The sequence below is a fragment of the Aulonocara sp. 'chitande type north' Nkhata Bay genome, linkage group LG18 (assembly GCF_057382095.1).
Source record: "Aulonocara sp. 'chitande type north' Nkhata Bay isolate Kocher_YH1m ecotype deep benthic linkage group LG18, A_spYH_male_GT1.1, whole genome shotgun sequence".
NCBI lineage: Eukaryota > Metazoa > Chordata > Actinopteri > Cichliformes > Cichlidae > Aulonocara > Aulonocara sp. 'chitande type north' Nkhata Bay.
In genome coordinates, this window is record NC_141361.1 from 37,754,932 (window position 1) to 37,773,438 (window position 18,507).

General features: G+C 40.1%; 1 protein-coding gene and 1 pseudogene across 7 annotated transcripts in view; one reads left to right on the plus strand and one right to left on the minus strand.

Annotated features, from left to right (window-relative positions):
* The window catches only part of astn1 (astrotactin 1), a 485,289-nt gene that overhangs the window by 137,453 nt on the left and 329,329 nt on the right, over positions 1–18,507 (plus strand). For 4 of the 7 annotated variants that reach the window (XM_086272768.1, XM_086272769.1, XM_086272772.1 and 1 more), the window contains exons 3-5: positions 10,622–10,899; positions 11,195–11,337; positions 14,766–14,915. In XM_086272768.1, the coding sequence (XP_086128894.1) occupies positions 10,622–10,899; positions 11,195–11,337; positions 14,766–14,915 (571 nt within the window). The remainder of the gene's footprint in view (positions 1–10,621; positions 10,900–11,194; positions 11,338–14,765; positions 14,916–18,507) is intronic. The other 3 variants (XM_086272770.1, XM_086272771.1, XM_086272774.1) reach the window with 1 other exon arrangement.
* LOC147309134 (uncharacterized) lies at positions 17,393–18,201 on the minus strand (annotated as a pseudogene).

Consider the following 18,507-nt stretch of genomic DNA (forward strand, 5'->3'; position numbering starts at 1 on the left):
AAGGTTTTATGCAGAACACCTGCACTATTATTTTCCCTGCATTCTGCAGCACACTTCTAATTTTCCGAGTATTTGTAGAAACACAGTGAACTGGTAGCTGTCATTCAGTGCCACCAAATGAATTAGTCACACATGAGCAAGTGTAAAAATGAGTTTTGGATTTGTGCAGATGACATTTTGGAAACGATATGCACACAGGTGAGCAGAAACCTGCTTAATATGAATTTTTAGCATATGAATAAAAGTAAAATCTGGTACATTGAAGATAAAAGGGAAAACTATATAAACTAAATATATGAATATTGTTCATATTGTTTTGGCTCAGTGTGTAGTTTTGCTGATATATCAGTTATAACTGAATACAGAAAATCATATTTCCTATATTTAGACCCTAATTAAAGTGTCCTTTTTAAAAGGTCTAAGCTATCAGGACATGAATACTGGACCTGGGAGTGTCTTTTGAAATGTGGTTAGCAACATATCCTTTGTGTCCTCTTGGTTGTACGGTGGGATGGTTGGATTATGGGAAGATGAAACTGATATCGATCTGATCCTGACTCGAAAAGTTAGATTAGGTATATTTGGCAACAGGCTGCTTGATGGAGCTGATTTGTTTACTTCAGCGTTCCATGTTTATTGCACCAGGCGTCAGCAGCAGCGCACTGGTTGGTAGCAGGACAGTAAAAGATCAGCATTAGGAGGTATTTCATGCAATTTCACACAGAAGGTTTATACAAGGTTTCATTGTTTTAATTATATTTATTTTTTGTCCTATTGTTCTTTATTTTGATCTTTTTTACTAATAAATATGAAATATTTCTGATGGCACAGAGGACTGAAAGCCTGTTTTAAGTCTTGCAACACTTGGTTTGACATTAAGCTATTTTCGTTTTTATTAAATATTGTTATTGGTCCTTATTTCCTGTACTGTGAAATAATTGGCCCCGTTGGCCTCTGTTTTCCATTTCCTGTTGTTTTTTTGTCTCTTCTTGTGAGAGAAGGACAAAGCTGCTCAGGACAAGCTTTTTACTCCCAGTATTTTTCTGCCAAGCGCTGTTAATGGGTGTATTCTTCAGTTGGCTAATTCTCCACAGAAAGGATGCTCAATCACATTGTGTCATAGGGCCATGTCACGAGTTTAACCCTAATAAGACCTTAATGGCAGAATAGCCAATAACTGATTCAGTGCATGTAAATACTGTCACTACTTCATGTTCCCTTATCTAGCACGACAGTGGGTGGCTGCCCTTTTAAACTACATGAATAAATGACTGTTTCTTGCAAACACAGATGGAAATGCAGTAAATTAGGCAAACACTAGAGTTTGTAAAGTCAGTATTTGATATGACCAAATTCAAGCCTGAATTCTTTTCGACAAGCTTTCTTGTACTTTCTTTAAGTCATATTTAGGAAAAGTTTCCAAAACTCTTCTTTGGACGTTGTCTGCCTTTCGGTCTATTCTTTGTTGCGATGATCCAACACTGCCTCAATAGTGATTGTTTCATTGAGTGTTTTTCTGTCCAGGTATTTTCTTTTTGCTAGAGTGTATTTGCGATCACTCTAGACTGGGATCATACTGATCCAGTCAAACACTTTATAAAAGGTATTGCATTAAATTCAGTTCAGTTCCTCTGTGAGGAAGCACTTTGCAACAGTGGGGAGGAAAAACTCCCTTTTAAAAAGGAGAAACCTCAAGCAGAACTATCAACAGTGACCGGTTGGGGGCGAGGGGAAAGAGAGCAGAGGAGTGAGAGCCAGAGTTTAACTAATGATTAAATATAGTAGTGGTTTATAACACACCGAAAATAAAAAGAGTTCAATGAAGAAAAACGTGGGGAAGCACCATCAGCAGCATAATTAGAGAATCATTAATGAATAGTTCAGGGTCATCAGGTCCACGTCTGACTATAAGCTTTATCAGAAAGGAGACTTTTTAGCCTTGAAAAGTAAAGAGGGTCTGTCTTCCAAGTCCAAATGAGAAGTTGGTTTGACAGAAGAGGGGCCTGAAAGCTGAGGACTCTGACCAGAACTTTTTTATGCACCATGCAACCCAAAAGTTGAATGATGCATAAAAATCTTCCTTTACTTTTTTGCATTCACAATTTCTTCCATTTCACAAGATACCCAACACCACTGGCTGAAATGCAGCCCTAAACCATCACTGTATTTTGCAGACTGCTTGTTGATACTCACGGTTGTAGCTCTGTATTGACCTGCTCCGTACACGTTGATGACTTGATTAACATTAGTCACTAAATAGGACGCATTAACACTGATTTTCAGTGTGTAACTGGGTGTTTTTCAGACTTTTTCAGTTCCTTAAGAATGGCTTCTTGACAGCCACTAACACCATTTCAGATGAGGCTTCAGAGAATTGTAGACGGGTCACCTGAAGGGTCAGATGAATTTCTCGGGTTTTCTCAGGTTTTCCCTGTTTCTTAATGATGTGATTTTCAGATAATGTTCATGTGTTATACATAGTCCTTTTGGCCTGCCACCGCTTCGTATAATTCATAGTAATTTATAGGTCACTGTATATTGGCTTAACAAGAAAGCATTGTTCTGAAAAAGATTAAAAAAACAAGGACTGGATTGAAAATGCATGAAGAAGCAGCCAGTGACGAAAGGAAAAACTGTGAAAGATGCTCAGATACCCTGGAGAGATGTTGCCCGAGATCACTATAATGAGAAGATCTGGATCCTTGGAAGTAAAGTATAAAGACTCAAAACTTTTACACAGTTCTACATTTGTGATGCCACAGATTGGTTTATTTAGTGAAGTTCAAACAGAAATATTAGAATTTAAATATTTTGCATAATCACATAGAGACAACTAACAAACCAAATTTGATGTGTTTGCATCAGTAACATGAAAAAGTCATAGTGGACAAAATCTTTTTTTTTCTTCCCAGCACAGAAATATGTTGCTTAATTACTGCAAGGTTAGCGTACATTGTCCATCAATCAACTGCTAGGATGAATCTGATGGATCTCACACTGTAATATCAATGAATTACACATAAATATAGAACTAGGTAACTGATAGTCAGTCACCTCACATTCAATGAAGAGGGTTTGCTGTGTTGTACTTGTGCTTCTCTGTCTATGGTGGTCCCTGATTTCCTACTTTTTATGTTTGTCACACTTAAATCTTTCAGATCATCAAACAAAGATAACACAAGTAAAGAAAATTCCTCCACAGTGCTGTAAAGCAGCGGTCTCCAACCTTTTTTGTGCCACGGACCGGTTTATGCCCGGCAATATTTTCACGGACCGGCCTTTAAGGTGTTGCGGATAAATACAACAAAATAAAACTAGTACCGGTACCGAAAAACAGAAGATTTATTCATAACACAGGTGAAAAGACCCAGGAAAACCGAGTTAACGATAAAAACGATAACAAAATAACGCTGAAAACCGATAAAAACCCTGAAAACCAGACATTTCACACCTGAGCCTCAACTCTCGCGGCCCGGCACCAAACGACTCACGGACCGGTACCGGTCCGAGGCCCGGGGGTTGGGGACCGCTGCTGTAAAGGACTCATTGCTTTGTTATCATAAACACTTGATTGTAATTGTTGCTGCTAAGGGTGGCCCAACCAGTTATTAGGTTGATGGGTGAATCACTTTTTCACATAGGCCCATGTAGGTTTGGATTTTTCCCCCTTAATAATAAACGTGTCTAATATTTAAATTTGTTTGATGATCTGAAACATTTAAGTGTGACAAACATACAAACAAACAGGAACTTTTCACACCACTAAAATACAGAACATAAGCATTACTAATAGGCAGTAATTCAGGCTTGTAGAGACTTTGTAGTAACAATAGGCTGACTGGAGTCTAATGATGTGGGAAGCATGAATTATGAGTTATTATATTATGAGAAGCAAAGTCCTGGACTCACTGTGACAGCCTGGCAATCCCTGTGTGTCACGTTAACAGAAATTCGTGTTTCAAACTACATCTAAACATATATAAAAATATACCAGTTTGTTTCTGATAAACTGGCTGAAGATAACACATCAAAAGATAACATTTTGACACTATGGACTCATTTTTCCACCATTATAAAATGAATTATGTGATCTCATACAAAACCCACTGTGGATTTCAAAGCAGTGGAATGGAAATGGAAAAAAATAAAAAGCTCGAGCATAAAACATCTTTCAAGCATTTAAAACTTTTACCATTACAACTACAACTTACAACTGTAACATAATTCACGTTAATACCCCATTAGCACACAGAGTCAAACTATCATGGCTTCATGCTATATTAGCTTTTATGAAATACACCAAATTGAATCAAATGATAGAAGCCAGTTATGTCATTAATATTCATTTCCAGTGGAGAGGCCCTTGTGTGGGTTGCGACTTTCACATTTGTTCAATGTCAAAATCTGCACTGGATCATAAAGCCTATTGCTAAAAATCCTCTCAATCTAACTTTCATTTCATTCTTCATTCCATTTCATTTCATTGTACGTATCCAATGTTATATTTTGACAACATTAACTGCAGGTTAGGAGCTAGCGTAATAACAAATGCATTGAAAGGATTCATTGTTAGAAAACTATCAGTTTCAGCCATTAATATTGTAATCTGATATCAAATTCAATCAGCGGCCCTTTAGTGGAGATAAAGTTTATTATATTCCATGCAAGAAGCTTCCTTTTGCTATCTTGTAGCTGTCAGATAGTCCCGATCTTTCCGCCTTCCTGATTCTTAATGCCTCGCATTCAGAGACTAAGTGACAGATTGATAGCTCAGCTCTAATACTATGCCTGCTCCGTCAGCCTGAGAAAGGCCATGTCTTCTTTCCTCCATTCAGGAGTTACATGACAGGGGTGTAAGTCATAAGGAGCACTGGTGCCATTATAACATCATCCTCATCCGTTAGTAAGTGGATTATGGGGCTGGAGCGCTGGCATGCTCTGATGTGTGGTTTGGTTTTATTGGCTCTATAAGAGAACACAGTTCACTTAGTCTCCACTTGGATTCCAAGTAATGCCTGGCATTAAACAGTTTTTTCCCTGCATCGCCTGTATTAGCCCCCTCCATGTATGGGCACTAATGCTGGTTGATGGGCTTGAATTACATTTGTCACTGAGGTAGATTTGATTGAGGATCATTATCAGTACCTGACATTTGACATCTTATTGAAGTTTACTCAGGGATGAATGAAACAATGGGGTGCTTAAAAATACATTTGTGCTTCAGTACTTATAAATCTATATGTTTATTTATCAAATGGAAAAATTCCTCAGCTTTTCAATTTGTTGTGCAGTGTTTGAGAAAATAATGAGTAACTCTAATAACAAAAAATCAGTTGAAAACACATAAGTATAAAATATGTTGAACAAACTAAAGTTCAAGGGTAGTCATGCAGGTTTAAAAGAAATATTAGTGTTTGTTTGTTTGTTTTTTCAGCCGGCTGCTGGAACTCCTTTTCATTTTTGTGATTTGCAGAAACCAGACGACTCTCCTGCATGATTAACTCAAACCCAAAGACTCTGGACTCTGCCGTTCTCTCACACCTCTGATAGATCGTTGTCCCATTCCCTCCAGCTTCCTCCTGACTGTGTAAAACAGGCTCATTGCAGACATATTTTTATGCATATACTTTTACTTACGCTTCGGCATGCTTTGAATCATTCGCGTTGAGAAATGCAGTACATACAGAAAGAGGGATCTAGACATTTTAGTTGCATGTCTGAAAAAAGGTAGATGTAGAGCACAAACAAAAAAAGTCATTCTGATGTTACAGTCGGCACAGAGTCTTGATCAGTTAACACAAATATGTATGAGTGAATGGGATTATGTCTTTTGGAGGACGCTTTCTTTAACTTGAAATGAAAATGAAAAACACATAAAGGGAAGAAAGTGGTGGAGGACACTGGTTCACGGGGTCCTGACTGGAGAGTGTTTTTGACTGTAAAGCCTGTCTTGCAAGGGCAACAGACTGTCTGCCATCATTGTGGGATATCTGAGGGTGCAGGCAGGGGTGGAGAGAGCCCCAGGTGGCAGTAGACTCACATGCCTTGGGAATCTACATGGCAACTACCCCGGGCAAGCAAGAGATAACCAATGCTTAAAGCAATGGGAGGCATACTATAGAAAGGCACCACGTGAGAGAATCTATATGATCCGCATCCACGGGTTCAACAACAAAACCTCGATAGTTTTACTTTCTTCACATAGATGCTGCTGACTGAAGGCTCTCTTTCACTCAGCCACCCTCAAGTCACACTAAACAGGGAGTGAGGCTTTAAGGGAGAGGCAAAATCACCACTGCACAGGAGATGTCACAGAAGCATCATAGTAAAAATAAATGCAAAAAAGTTTTTTTCCACAATCATTAAAAGACTAAAAAGAAACTGAGATAAAACCCTGTTAAAGCCATTTCCTTGTGATGAAGGCTACAAGCAAATTGAGATTTACTTGGGTGCTAATTTGTCATGTTTTATATAAACTGTAGGTCTTGCTCTTGTTTTGCTCTCCACCAAATGTGTGAGACTGGCTGTTTACCTACTAAATTCTTTTTTCAGCCACAAGTTGTTAATGTTGTTCTCTTAGCAGGCAGCAAATGGTTCACAGAGACTCATTTTTACAGTTCAAGTGATCTGACCGTTTGTTAGTGTAAAAATATTGTTTAGTGCAACTTTAAGTGTGTTGCTGCTGTCAGCGTCCACGACTGTTCTGGTAGAGAGAAATGTCAGATCCTCCGTTGGTTCAGTTGCATTTAGAGTCACTGCTTCATTTCTGTGAAAAGAGGTTTGCAAGGGTGACTTTCAAAGAGCTAAAAATGTAATCGTCGCAAACAAAATGACCCTCGTCTCCTTTCTGTCCACTGCACATGCAGATTTACTGCACAAGTACCCATATCATGGTGCTATTTGTTAATGTCCTTGACTGTGCAGATTAAACAAACAACTTATGCAAATAGGCCGCAACATTTGCTGATTTAAATTAATAATAGCAACCAAAATCCCATTTTTATTCAGCCACAGACTCCCTAATATGTTTGAAAAGGGATATTTTATGTAAATGACTCATTGAAATCCATTTTCAGTTAATCATTTTTGCTTATCTTTGCATAACTGTACTTGTTTGACTGAGCTGACGCAGTTTATTTCTAATTGATTTTTTTTCCCGGTCACTGTTTTTGAATCAGTTTCACTTAACCTTTGTTGTAACAGTGTGGTGAATGAGTATCGCTTACAGGCAGGATCAGTTAGGCACTGGTGTACTTTACTTATTATTTTGAATGAACAGGAGAAAGAAGATAATTTTGGATGTTTATGTATCAAGTTAAGTAAACACGTGAACACCTAGCCGGAGGGAGAATTTATCCAGTTTGCTGTAAATTTTTCAGACTGGTGGGTTTAATTCTTAAAAGAGAAAAAGATCGTGTGTGTTAGATTCCTCCCGTCTGTCTCTACGTGCACTGTCAAGTTGACATTTTCATAACTCTTGACCTTTTCCAAATTGCACAATTTATCTGATTTTGATTTTTTGATGGAGCTCAGCTGCTGGTATCAGATTAGTCGCAGGGAGGTGATAAATTGCATGCACAGTGCATGCAGTGTTATGTGTTACAGTCTTGTCTGAATGTTATCTCATCATTCTCGGTCTTTCATTACTTTAAATATTCAAAACAGTCACACTCAAAAACATAAAACTGCCCATGAACAATCATTGCCTTTATCTATAGAGGAGCTGCGGGCTGATATTCAGACTTAGAATCCCTCTCTCACTGTGTTTTCACAGGCTGTGTGCTTTTGACTTGCCTTGACTTTGATCCATATCCTGCTTCTTGGCAGGATTCTCTGACTCTGCTCTCGCTTTTTCTGCTCTCCCTTTGACTGTAAACCCTTTCATTGGCTCTCTCTCTCCGGTTTCTGTCTGATTCTGTCTCGATCCACTCTGCTAACCTGTCCTCAGGGCAGGCTCGTCGCCCTTCATCTGTCCATCTTGTGCCTTCTCTGCGGGTGTAGATGCCACTGCATGCTTCTACACCATCAGCTCCCTCATAAGTGGTTAAAATCAGAGGGAAAAAGAGGAAAATAAAAACAGTTATGTGACCTGACCCAGTCATCTGAGATCAGTACCTCCTGAGTTGAATGTCACAATTGACTTCTGTCTTGTGCGTTTCCACAGGCCGCGAGCGGGGCACATTTGTTTTTGACTTTTGTCACATCTCTGCGTTGTGATGTGAAATGGGCCCGAGCTGATCACACTGCGGCTTCAGTGTCTGCAGAGAGTAACACTGGAAGCAACTAACGAAGTCTTTTGTTGTAGCTTGAGTTTCACTGCTAGAGATTAAAATGATACAAATTTCAACAAGTATGTTGTGAAGCCGCAGATAAAATGTGAGATGGGAATGGATACACATCCAAAACCCGTGGAAATGAAATGAGTCTCAGTTGTCACTCCGTGGATGGTGAATGGATCATGGAAAATGTGGGAAAACCTGAAAGAGAGGCCATTCAAAACTACGCAGCCAACATCAGTCACCTAACAGGGGAACGTCAGCTGAGCTTACCTGTTGATGATGCAAGTTCACTGGTGTGAAGCATCAAATGCATGTGACAGGTACTAAAACAAACATGATGACACTTTGGTCACTATCTGCAGCTCTGCACCTCTACCATGTTTTGAAAAGCAGGTGTGCTGAGGGTACTCCACAACCCACTGGCAGATGGTAGAGGACCTTCGAAACTCCAAAATAGGAAATGAATAACCAGGTTTCTCAAAATTGTGTTGGTTACATTCCTTAATCCATTTTTATTTGCAGTAAATGCTTAATAGTAGATCTTATTTTCCCTTAGTAGTCCTGATGTAAACAGAGACAGCACTACATGAGAATGGCTGTGTAAAAGTAGTTTTCAGGTTTATGTATCTATCAAAGAGCAAAGTAGTGGATGGTGAGAATCAACAACTGGCAGCGAGACGATTGCCTGACTACCAGGACTAGCTCTGCCAGTTATAGAGCTATGAGCTAATGCAAACAATTCTACAACAGATTTTAACCCTCATTTAAAAGACTGATATCACTGCAGAGCGGGTGGCCAGCATGGACACCCAAGTTTGTGAATGCCATAACTTGAGAAGGAGGTGCCTTTGCACTGTCAAATTGATGCCATAGTAGCATCTGCTAAAAAGTAGGAAAAGTTTAAATCGTGGTGACCTCAAACTCAAAGTCAGAGGTCAGGTTTTCTGATAATCTTGTGAATATGATCACTTCACAGTGAAGCGATTTTCAAGTTCATACTACGGGTGGTCACCAGCATTACATTGTTTTTAAAAGCATTGATCCTAAAACATCACACGTACACTGTACTTACTGACTTCCTAACAGATTTGTATATATTCTAGAATTCTCCGTCTTAGATCTGCATCATCTTTCCCAGTGTTCTGAGTATTGGTCAGAACAAACCAGTCCTTTTTGTGCTGGCAAAAAAACACAGTTTTAGTCAAATGTGATCTCTAATTGAAGGGTAATAGACCGTTAATAGACAAACCTGGTTCCCATCCATCCATCCATTCGCTTCCGCTTATCCTTTTCAGGGTCGCGGGGGGCGCTGGAGCCTATCCCAGCTGTCATAGGGCGAAAGGCGGGGTACACCCTGGACAGGTCGCCAGTCTGTCGCAGGGCTAACACATAGGGACAGACAACCATTCACACTCACATTCACTCCTAGTGGCAATTTGGGTTATCCAATTAACCTATCCCCACAAGCTGCATGTCTTTGGACGGTGGGAGGAAGCCGAAGTACCCGGAGGGAACCCACGCAAACACGGGGAGAACATGCAAACTCCACACAGAAAGACCCCGGCCTGATGGTGGAATTGAACTCAGGACCTTCTTGCTGTGCGGCAACAGTGCTAACCACCGTGCCAAAAATTCAGTTCATTGTCAAAGACCTTAATCATATGAAAACATAAGCATGCACAAGCAGTCTACATTTTGCAGCATATGCAATTTATACAGTACAAACAAATGCAACCTGTATTGGAAAATGTAATGTTCTTCATCAATGTGAGGGCTGAAGGTGCTGCTCCTGGGCAAGACTGTTTGGCATGTACTCCATAAAACCACAGCGTATGATTTTCTGACTTTTGTGTTGACCTAATGAGATGGAACATTTTAATTAGAGGGTTGGATTATTACGCAGAGCCAAACTGCTGTGCCTATCTCCACACATGTGTTGAGGTATGACACATGCAACAACATGAATAAGTGCATTTTTTAAATTTAAGAAAAAATCTCAGCACTTAAAATGTTGCCATGAGTTAAGATTAGTTTAATCAAATGAAGATAAAAGGCGTATTCTGCTTCCGTTTCACCTTGAAGCAAAGTAGAGGAATGTTTCAGAGAGCTGGTGTCATGTAAAAACACTGTAGGCGTAATTCAAGACAGTAAACTGTCGCTGCAACCTTTTTCAAATGTTGCTGTTGGCATCGCGACTTTGACTTTGATCCGTATTCTATTGGCAAGATTTTCTGACTCTGTTCTCGCCTTTGACTCACACTGCTTTCTCTCTCTCCGCTTCTGTCTCCTCTCCCCCTTTTTTTTTTCTGTCTCTCCTCCAAATGCCACCCTCCTCCCCTCAGGGCGGGATGATTGCCCTTCTGCTGTCCATCCTCTGCCTGGTCCTGATCCTCTACACTCGCAGACGCTGGTGTAAACGCCGCCGCATCCCTCAGCCCCAGAAGAGCGCGAGTGCTGAGGCAGCTAATGAGATCCACTACATCCCATCAGTGCTGATGGGAGGCCAGGCACGCGAGAGCTTGAGGAACTCCCGGGGTCAGGGTCCAAACTCCAGCGGTACCCTCAGTATCCGGGAGACACCGATTTTGGATGGGTACAAGCAGGGTTTGGATGTGGGATGGTTAGAGCTCAAGCCCTAAATATAAGCACACAGCATGCGTACACATTGCTGAGTTGAATAACAGTATCTTGTTAATTCCATGCTACACAAGCAGAGCCTAATATTGCCTGAATATAGACAGCTGCTTCCACAAATCAGCCTGTACACAACACACTTGGTTTTATTGTATTAGCCTGTAATGTGTTTTGATGCCTTTATCAGTACATTGCGTCACACATTAGCCACTTGTGACATTTATTCTAATTTAGACAAGCCTGATAATGATTTCGCTAATTGATTTCAACTACATCCCCAGGTATGAGTATGACATTACCGACCTGCGTCACCATCTGCAGCGGGAGTGCATGAATGGTGGGGAGGAATTTGCCAGCCAAGTCACCCGTACCCTGGACTCGCTCCAGGGCTGTAATGACAAGAATAATATGGACCTCGCACCTGGTAAGCTGAAAGATGCACAAACAGCCAGGTCAGAAAAGACACGCGACCTAAAGAACAAGTGCACTGAACAATATTTCTCATGATAATTAGAAGTACAGATCATTTACCTTGACTTTAGGGTCATCGGCTTATTGGCTGTTATTGGTATTTAGCATTAAAGAGTATTTATTGTTTTATTTCATCTTATGCTGTTACTCATTTTCAGCAGATAAACACAGATAATTTCATGTCCTACCAAACGAGAGACAAGCGTAGCTCCAAGCCGGAGATGTTTCTTTGTTTGTTTTCATCTGACACTGTGCATTTTTCTAAGTAATGATAGAGGTTGAGACTCCATGTTGCTATGAAATGTTATCTTTTATAGTCATAAAGCAGTTACATTTTATTGCAGATGTTCATCTACCCATCTTATTAATGCATTTGTTTTTCCTCCTCCTCAGCCATACGGTTTTCTAAGTTACAAGACAATGCGTCAAAGGGGGTTATGTTTGTGTATTGCACAAACTCAGTTGCAGCAATTGCAGAGTGAAATAAATGAAAAATTAATTGGATTTTTAATTAAAACACATAAGTTTTATTTTCTCTCATAGGTTAGAAGTAATTATCTAAATGAATTTGGAGGGAATGATAGAGGATAAAAAAACATTTTCACAAACATGCATGGTGGAAATGTTTTGCCTGTGTAAAATCCACAAACATAAGGCATCTTGTTCACTTGTTTCTACAGTTAGTAGAATAACATCAGCTGTGTGACCCATGTAGGATGCAGATCACATATAAATATAAAAACTTTAAACAGTATTTTTGTCACCACTGACATAATTATGGAGCCACGTACCTGCCAAGAAATCTGGATTTTATGTTTTAGAGAAAGCATTTTTCATAATTGGTGGACTTTGGAGTTGAGCACCACTCCCATGAGAATTACTTCATGAAGTGGAGCAGTTGTGATGAAGGTACAGCCTCTGAATTTCAACTAAGGAGAGAGTCACCACTCGGATTCATCAGATCTCTTATAGCTGTGCTCTTGTAAAATCCAAACCGCTCCACCCCAGCGCTTATGGAGCAGAGTAATCCTGTGCATAATGCATTTAAGATGTGTAACGCAGAAATAAAGAGAAATAAAAAATGGAGACAGCAGCTCATGCATGGAATAGTAAATAGCGTGAACATCAGAGAGGTCACTCAGAAAATAACATTTGAATTTAGACTTAAAATAATGAATTTCAGTAAATGTGTTTTGGCTCCTCTGACCTTTTCTCTGCTCTATGTATAATGTAGTAGGTACACATACATAAACAAATGAAAAACAAGATGTCTGGGGTATTTCGTGTCTGTTGTCACTTGTGCACTTTGTACTTCTTCAAAATAATCTTGTCTTACAGTTTACTGTACCTGGTAGTGCGGCTACAGTTGTCTCATTTAAATGTTTTGAAATAAAACTTTATTTCTTTAAAATATCAAAATTTTCATAAAGATTTTTCTTTTGCACAATTGCAACATTTTAATGTTTCCATATTTTAAAAAAAAGACATTAATAATAGAGAAATACGTGTTAAATTATCTGTAGTTTATTGTTATTAAGACATTTTGTGTCATTATTTATTACCGTATTTCCCAGACTACAAAGCGCACCTGAATATTAGCCGCACAAGCTAAAATCAGGGGAAAATCCTGTTTTGTACATACATTAGCCGCACCTGACTAAAAGCCGCAGGTGTTTCAATGTTGACTCATCATATGTAAGAGAATATGCACAAAGCGAATTGTCAGGAAAGAGATGGCTGTTTGGAGACACACCCCTTTTATTAATATTTTGAAAAACAAGTTATGGGTACATATTTGCACATGTAGTACATAACAGTAACCTACAGCACACCAGAAAAATAGATTCGGACTACCTTTTAGGCTCAGGTGCAGTGACACGGCTTTAACAAGAAGAAAAGTCAGTCATTCACCATCTTTCTCTTCTTCCTGCGCACTGAAACCACCAAAGTCCTCTTCTCCAGTGTCGGATACGAACAGGCTCAGGATGGCTTCGTCATCCACTCTCCGCTTCTTTCCTTCGTTGTCACTTACAAAACCAAAGAAATCCTCGTTGTCAGAGTCGAACACCCTCAGAAGGGCCGTGGCGGTGTCCTCCTCTCCATCATGCAGCAGTCCAGCCCTTAGAAATCCGTTAGTGATCGTGGATGTTTTCACACTTTTCCACGCTGTCAGAATCCACCGGTGGAGTTGGGCATAACTTGCTTTTCGCAAGTTTATCGCCGCTCATCATCCACGCCTCCCGCTGAACGCGTAGCGCTACTTTGAAGTTTGTTTTTCGCGCTACTTCGTACGGCACTACGTTGCCTGGCGGACGGACATGTGACTAACATACCACTCTTGAACCCCGATCCTTCCGCCAGGCAACGTAGTGCCGTACAACAGCAGAACAAACAAAACAAATCGTCTTACGATATGACAACAATCATGGACAATCCATAGAAAAGCCGCACCTGACTAAAAGCTGCAGGGTTCAAAGCTTGTGCTTATAGCCCGACAATTACGGTAGTTTGAATTACACTGAGATGGACAAATATACTGAAAAAACTAGTTGGGTTTATTAATTATTGAATACAATGGCATGTATTAGAAAATATACCACATACTAGACGTCTGCAAGCGACGTTTTAAAATACTGATGGATTTGTTTATTTTTGTTAATAATTCATGCTTTCGCTCATTTCTTTTTGCTATTTTGCAATTCTCTAAGCTAATGCACACATATTTTAGAAATTATGGTGAGACAAAGCTTAGTAGTGGCTCTGAAAACATCATCCACAGAGATCCTGAATTAAGTTTAATCCGAATCCATGACACAGATGTGTGTGTTTTTTTGTTTTTTTAAACTGGAACAAAGTGGAGGACATACTGACATTGGCAGAAAATTACAGCTACCATGACAAACAGTGTCTGTGACTAAATAGCATGACAGTCACATATCTGCAGTAATATATGATTTTTAGTGTTTCCATGGAACTTCAGCTCTTAATATTTACAGAAATAGATAATTTTTCCCTCTGAGGCTTAAATGGGCTCTGTCTAATGCCTTAATAAGTTTTCATTTCATGCCAGCTTTTGTCTGTCTTTAATTTTGCCTGTTTGACTTCTGGTACAGCAAACAACATCCTGGATTTTCTTTCTTAGTATTGGTAATACTTTATGCTTGCCACGTCAAGCCAAAGCAAAGAAACAAAAATGTTTTTCGAAGTGGGTGCTTTCTCATTTTAACTCTTTGCCCAAAAATTCAATTAAACAAAAAAGAGTGTTTATTGAACCTTCCACCTCAAACTCATGTGTCAAATATAAAACACGTGACTTTAGGAAGCTTTAAGGTTGGTACGTCTCCTAGCTTACATTTAAGAAATCGTTCTTCTTATCTGCAGTGAGTGACAACACCAAGTTGGCGCTAATGAACAAATACAAGGACAACATCATTGCCACGAGTCCCATCGATAGCAACCACCAGCAGAACACCCTGCTTCCCCACAATACCTCCACCAGCCAACGCAAACGTCTCTCCAGCAACACCCGCGGTGAGTCAATCTCTGCCATGGATTTGGCACAGACAGCAGATAACATCAACACCACCAATCCATGAGTTCTCTCCAGGACTACTAGCAGCATCAGATCATTAGCTGGACATTGTTGTATCGTTACATGTGTACACTGATCCTGTCAGGTGGCAGCCTGGGGACTTTATGAAGGCAGTTACATTTGAAAGAAAAGGTTTTCACATGACTTGACATACTTGACATGGCCCTCCAGACAGTAAAGCCAACCTGAAACTTTAATTCTTCTCCTCTCTCCCCTTTTTGTGTACGATAATATAAGCTACAGAATGAATGTACAGTTTTTAATTGTTGCTTATACTAATAACATACTGTGTGGACATCTCATTCACATCTCTGTGAAAAGAAGAAGCAGAACACAAAGTATTACCATGAACGCTGGTGTAATCTGTGCTTTTTATACAAGATAGGTCCTGCATGGCAGTTATGTGTCTAGTTTAGTTAATGCAGTTCAGAGGCTTTAAAAAATCATAATAACCTTAAACCAAGGTTTTAGGGAAACAAGCATAAACACAAATGGTTTCTATCTTCAGAATCTGTCGGTGCAGTGAAATCAAGTCCTAAATGTGGTGGAGTAAGCCGACTAGACATTTTGAGTAGATTTATCAGCAGAGAAAGTGCCACTACTCACTACTTGCTGCTAATGTTTTTCAGTGGTCAATAGTTGTTTTATTTTTTTTTCATTCTGTAGCAATTTGCATATAATTGCCAAATTGCTGCACAGCCTAGCTCTGTTCCTGGAGCTTTAGTAATTCATAATGCAAAAAAATCTTCACTCAAGTGATCACATAAATTATTGACTTTCACTTCATTATCCAATTTTTCTCAATGCATCCGTGTTACACACTCACAGTGTTCACAGGAATAAAACAGACTTCAATATTATTGAGTTTTACCAGATAACATCCAGACACACTTGATATGATAATATGATACTGCTCTGTCAAGTCCAGGCAGTGGTCACTTACAGATGCAAGGCAAGGAGTAAAAATTGTTTTATTTTTTAATAACAAGTAATAGGACATAAACAATAATAGAGAATAGACGGACAAATTGTTTTACGTTGCAATTGGACTTTGTAAAAATGAAGTTTTCCTAGCTAGCTAAGGTGAGTACTGGTTGCCAGTAGATGTCTGTGTAGGTTTTCAGTCATCCAGGTCATGGTAATTTAAGGAGCTTGGAAAGCAAAGTGGCAAACAGCCACTTCATAAACACATGGCACAACATGGAAGAGCCACCTCGACAGGACAAGACTCAGCTGTACATCCGCATCTAAAGGACACAGGTCACTCTGTCGAGGATGCCAGTGTTCATATTTTGGACAGAGAGGACAGATGGTTTGAAAGAGCAGTGAAAGAAGCCATCTATGTCCATGTGAATGTATGTGAACGACCATCTTTGAACAGAGGTGGTGGCTTACGAAACTAAGTTTTGAGATCCCTTTCCAGACGTCTTAACACCCACGCACACCCGAAACCTCTGCTGCTAATGACTCACACCCTTTTTTACACCTTGGCTCATGCGATGAGGCAAGTGATCTATAGTGGGTCAACAACAATCTTCAGGGACAACTCCCACTAGTGCAAAAAACCCTGAACTCCCCACTATTTGGTCTTAGAAGTGAGGAAGCTTCTCGGATGAGAGCTGACTTAAAGAAGTCCAGTCACTTTTCTTTCCAAGCTTCTTAAATTCCAATTAGATGTTGTTTTTTCAGTGTTGTTCAGTTTCAATGTTATTAGAGTGATCAGCCGCTCCTGTTCATTGAAAGCAAAGAGATTTAGTATCAGATTGCCTTTGTTAATGGTTTCCTCTACAAAAGCTAAAGTCAGACTTGGGAAGTTCAAATAAATGTTTTCATGTAACCTCAACATTCAAAGCATAATACATGTTAATGCAAGTAGCCACAGAAATGGTAGCTGCTAACATGGTGCTGCTAACAATGCTGGCCTAACAGTGATGTTTTAATAAGATTTGTCAGTCAGTATCACAAAAACATGCATGAACGCACAATTAGTATAAAAGTATAAAACCTTTGTTATAAAAAGGAATTGACAAAAGGAATTAACAAAACATTGATGATTTTTTTTGTAAAACTTGAATTTCAATTTGACTTTAATATGCTTGTGGTTACTCGCATTGAAAAAAATCCCTGTCTTTTACCAATCACACCTGCATCAGCTGAAATACATTTTCTCTGAGATCTCATTTACTTGTGACCTACGGTAATTGTATTTGTAAACAACATATCAACATGTTTTTTTCATTTATTTTCTTGTTTTCCCATCATTGCTTCTTTTCAGACAAATGACTGAATATTGGTTCACCACACTAGTAACCAGAAAATGCTCTTGGAACCCAAAAGGCTAAGCCCTCTCCAAGTACTGTGTCTCATTATATGGGCATCTTTGTAAGATGTTTTGTAGGAGCGAAAATGCATTTCACTAAAAATGTAAAGGAGGATATAGAGGCCTGGGAGCGTGAGGGTCCTGCCCAGTATCTTTGCTGTTTCTAGGACTGCTCTTCTGGACAGAGATCTCGTATGTTGTTCCTGGGGTCTGCTGGAGCCACTCGCCTACCTTGGAGGTCACTGCACTGAGTGCTCCGAATGCTTCTCAGGTTCTTCTCTCAGTCATTGGCACTTCTCCAGCTTCTCATGTTCCTTCTTCCCAATACCGCCGTCATTCGGTATAGCTACATCTATCACTACAGCCGTTTTCCTCTGCTTGTCTACCACTGCTATACCCGGTTGGTTACCCATCACCAGTTTGTCTGGCTGTATCTGGAAGTATCACAGGATCTTAGCTCAGTCATTCTTGACCACCTTGAGGGCCATGTCCCGTTTTGACCTCGTGACTTCCAGGCCATACTCGACACAGATCCTGTACACTATGCCAGCTACTTGGTTATGGCGTTCCATGTATGCCCTGCCTGCTAGCATCTTGCACCCTGCTGTTATGTGCTGGAGTGTCTCAGGAGCATCTTTACACAGCCTGCACCTGGGGTCTTGCCTGGTGTGGTAGACTCCAGCTTCTATGGATCTTGTGCTCAGAGCTTGTTCTTGTGCTGCCATGATTAGTGCCTCTGTGCTGTCCTTCAGTCCAGCTTTGTCCAGCCACTGGTTTTGGATGTTAGCCACTTCCTCTGTCGCCGTCAATGATGGTTTTTCTCCTTGCTCCTCTTTCTTGGGTTCCTGCTGCCTGAGGTATTCAGTAATCACACAGTCAGTTTTAGCCATCTTCCTAATGTACTGATTGATGTTTGTTGTCTTATCCTGGGCAGTGGTTCTGACACTCACCACTCCTCTGCCTCCTTTCCTTTCACTTAGTGTCCAGTCTCAGGGTGCTAGATTTGGGGTGAACCCCTCCATGGTAAGGAGCTTTCTTGCCTTGATGCCAGTTGCTTCTGTCTCCTCCGTTGGCCAGTTTATAATCCCAGCAGGGTACCTGTTCAGTGGAAGGGCGTAGGTGAAGATAGCCCAGATCTTGTTCTTTCTATTCAGCTGATTCCTCAGCACTTGCCTGACTCTTTGCAGGTATTTGGTGGTTGTGGCTTTCCT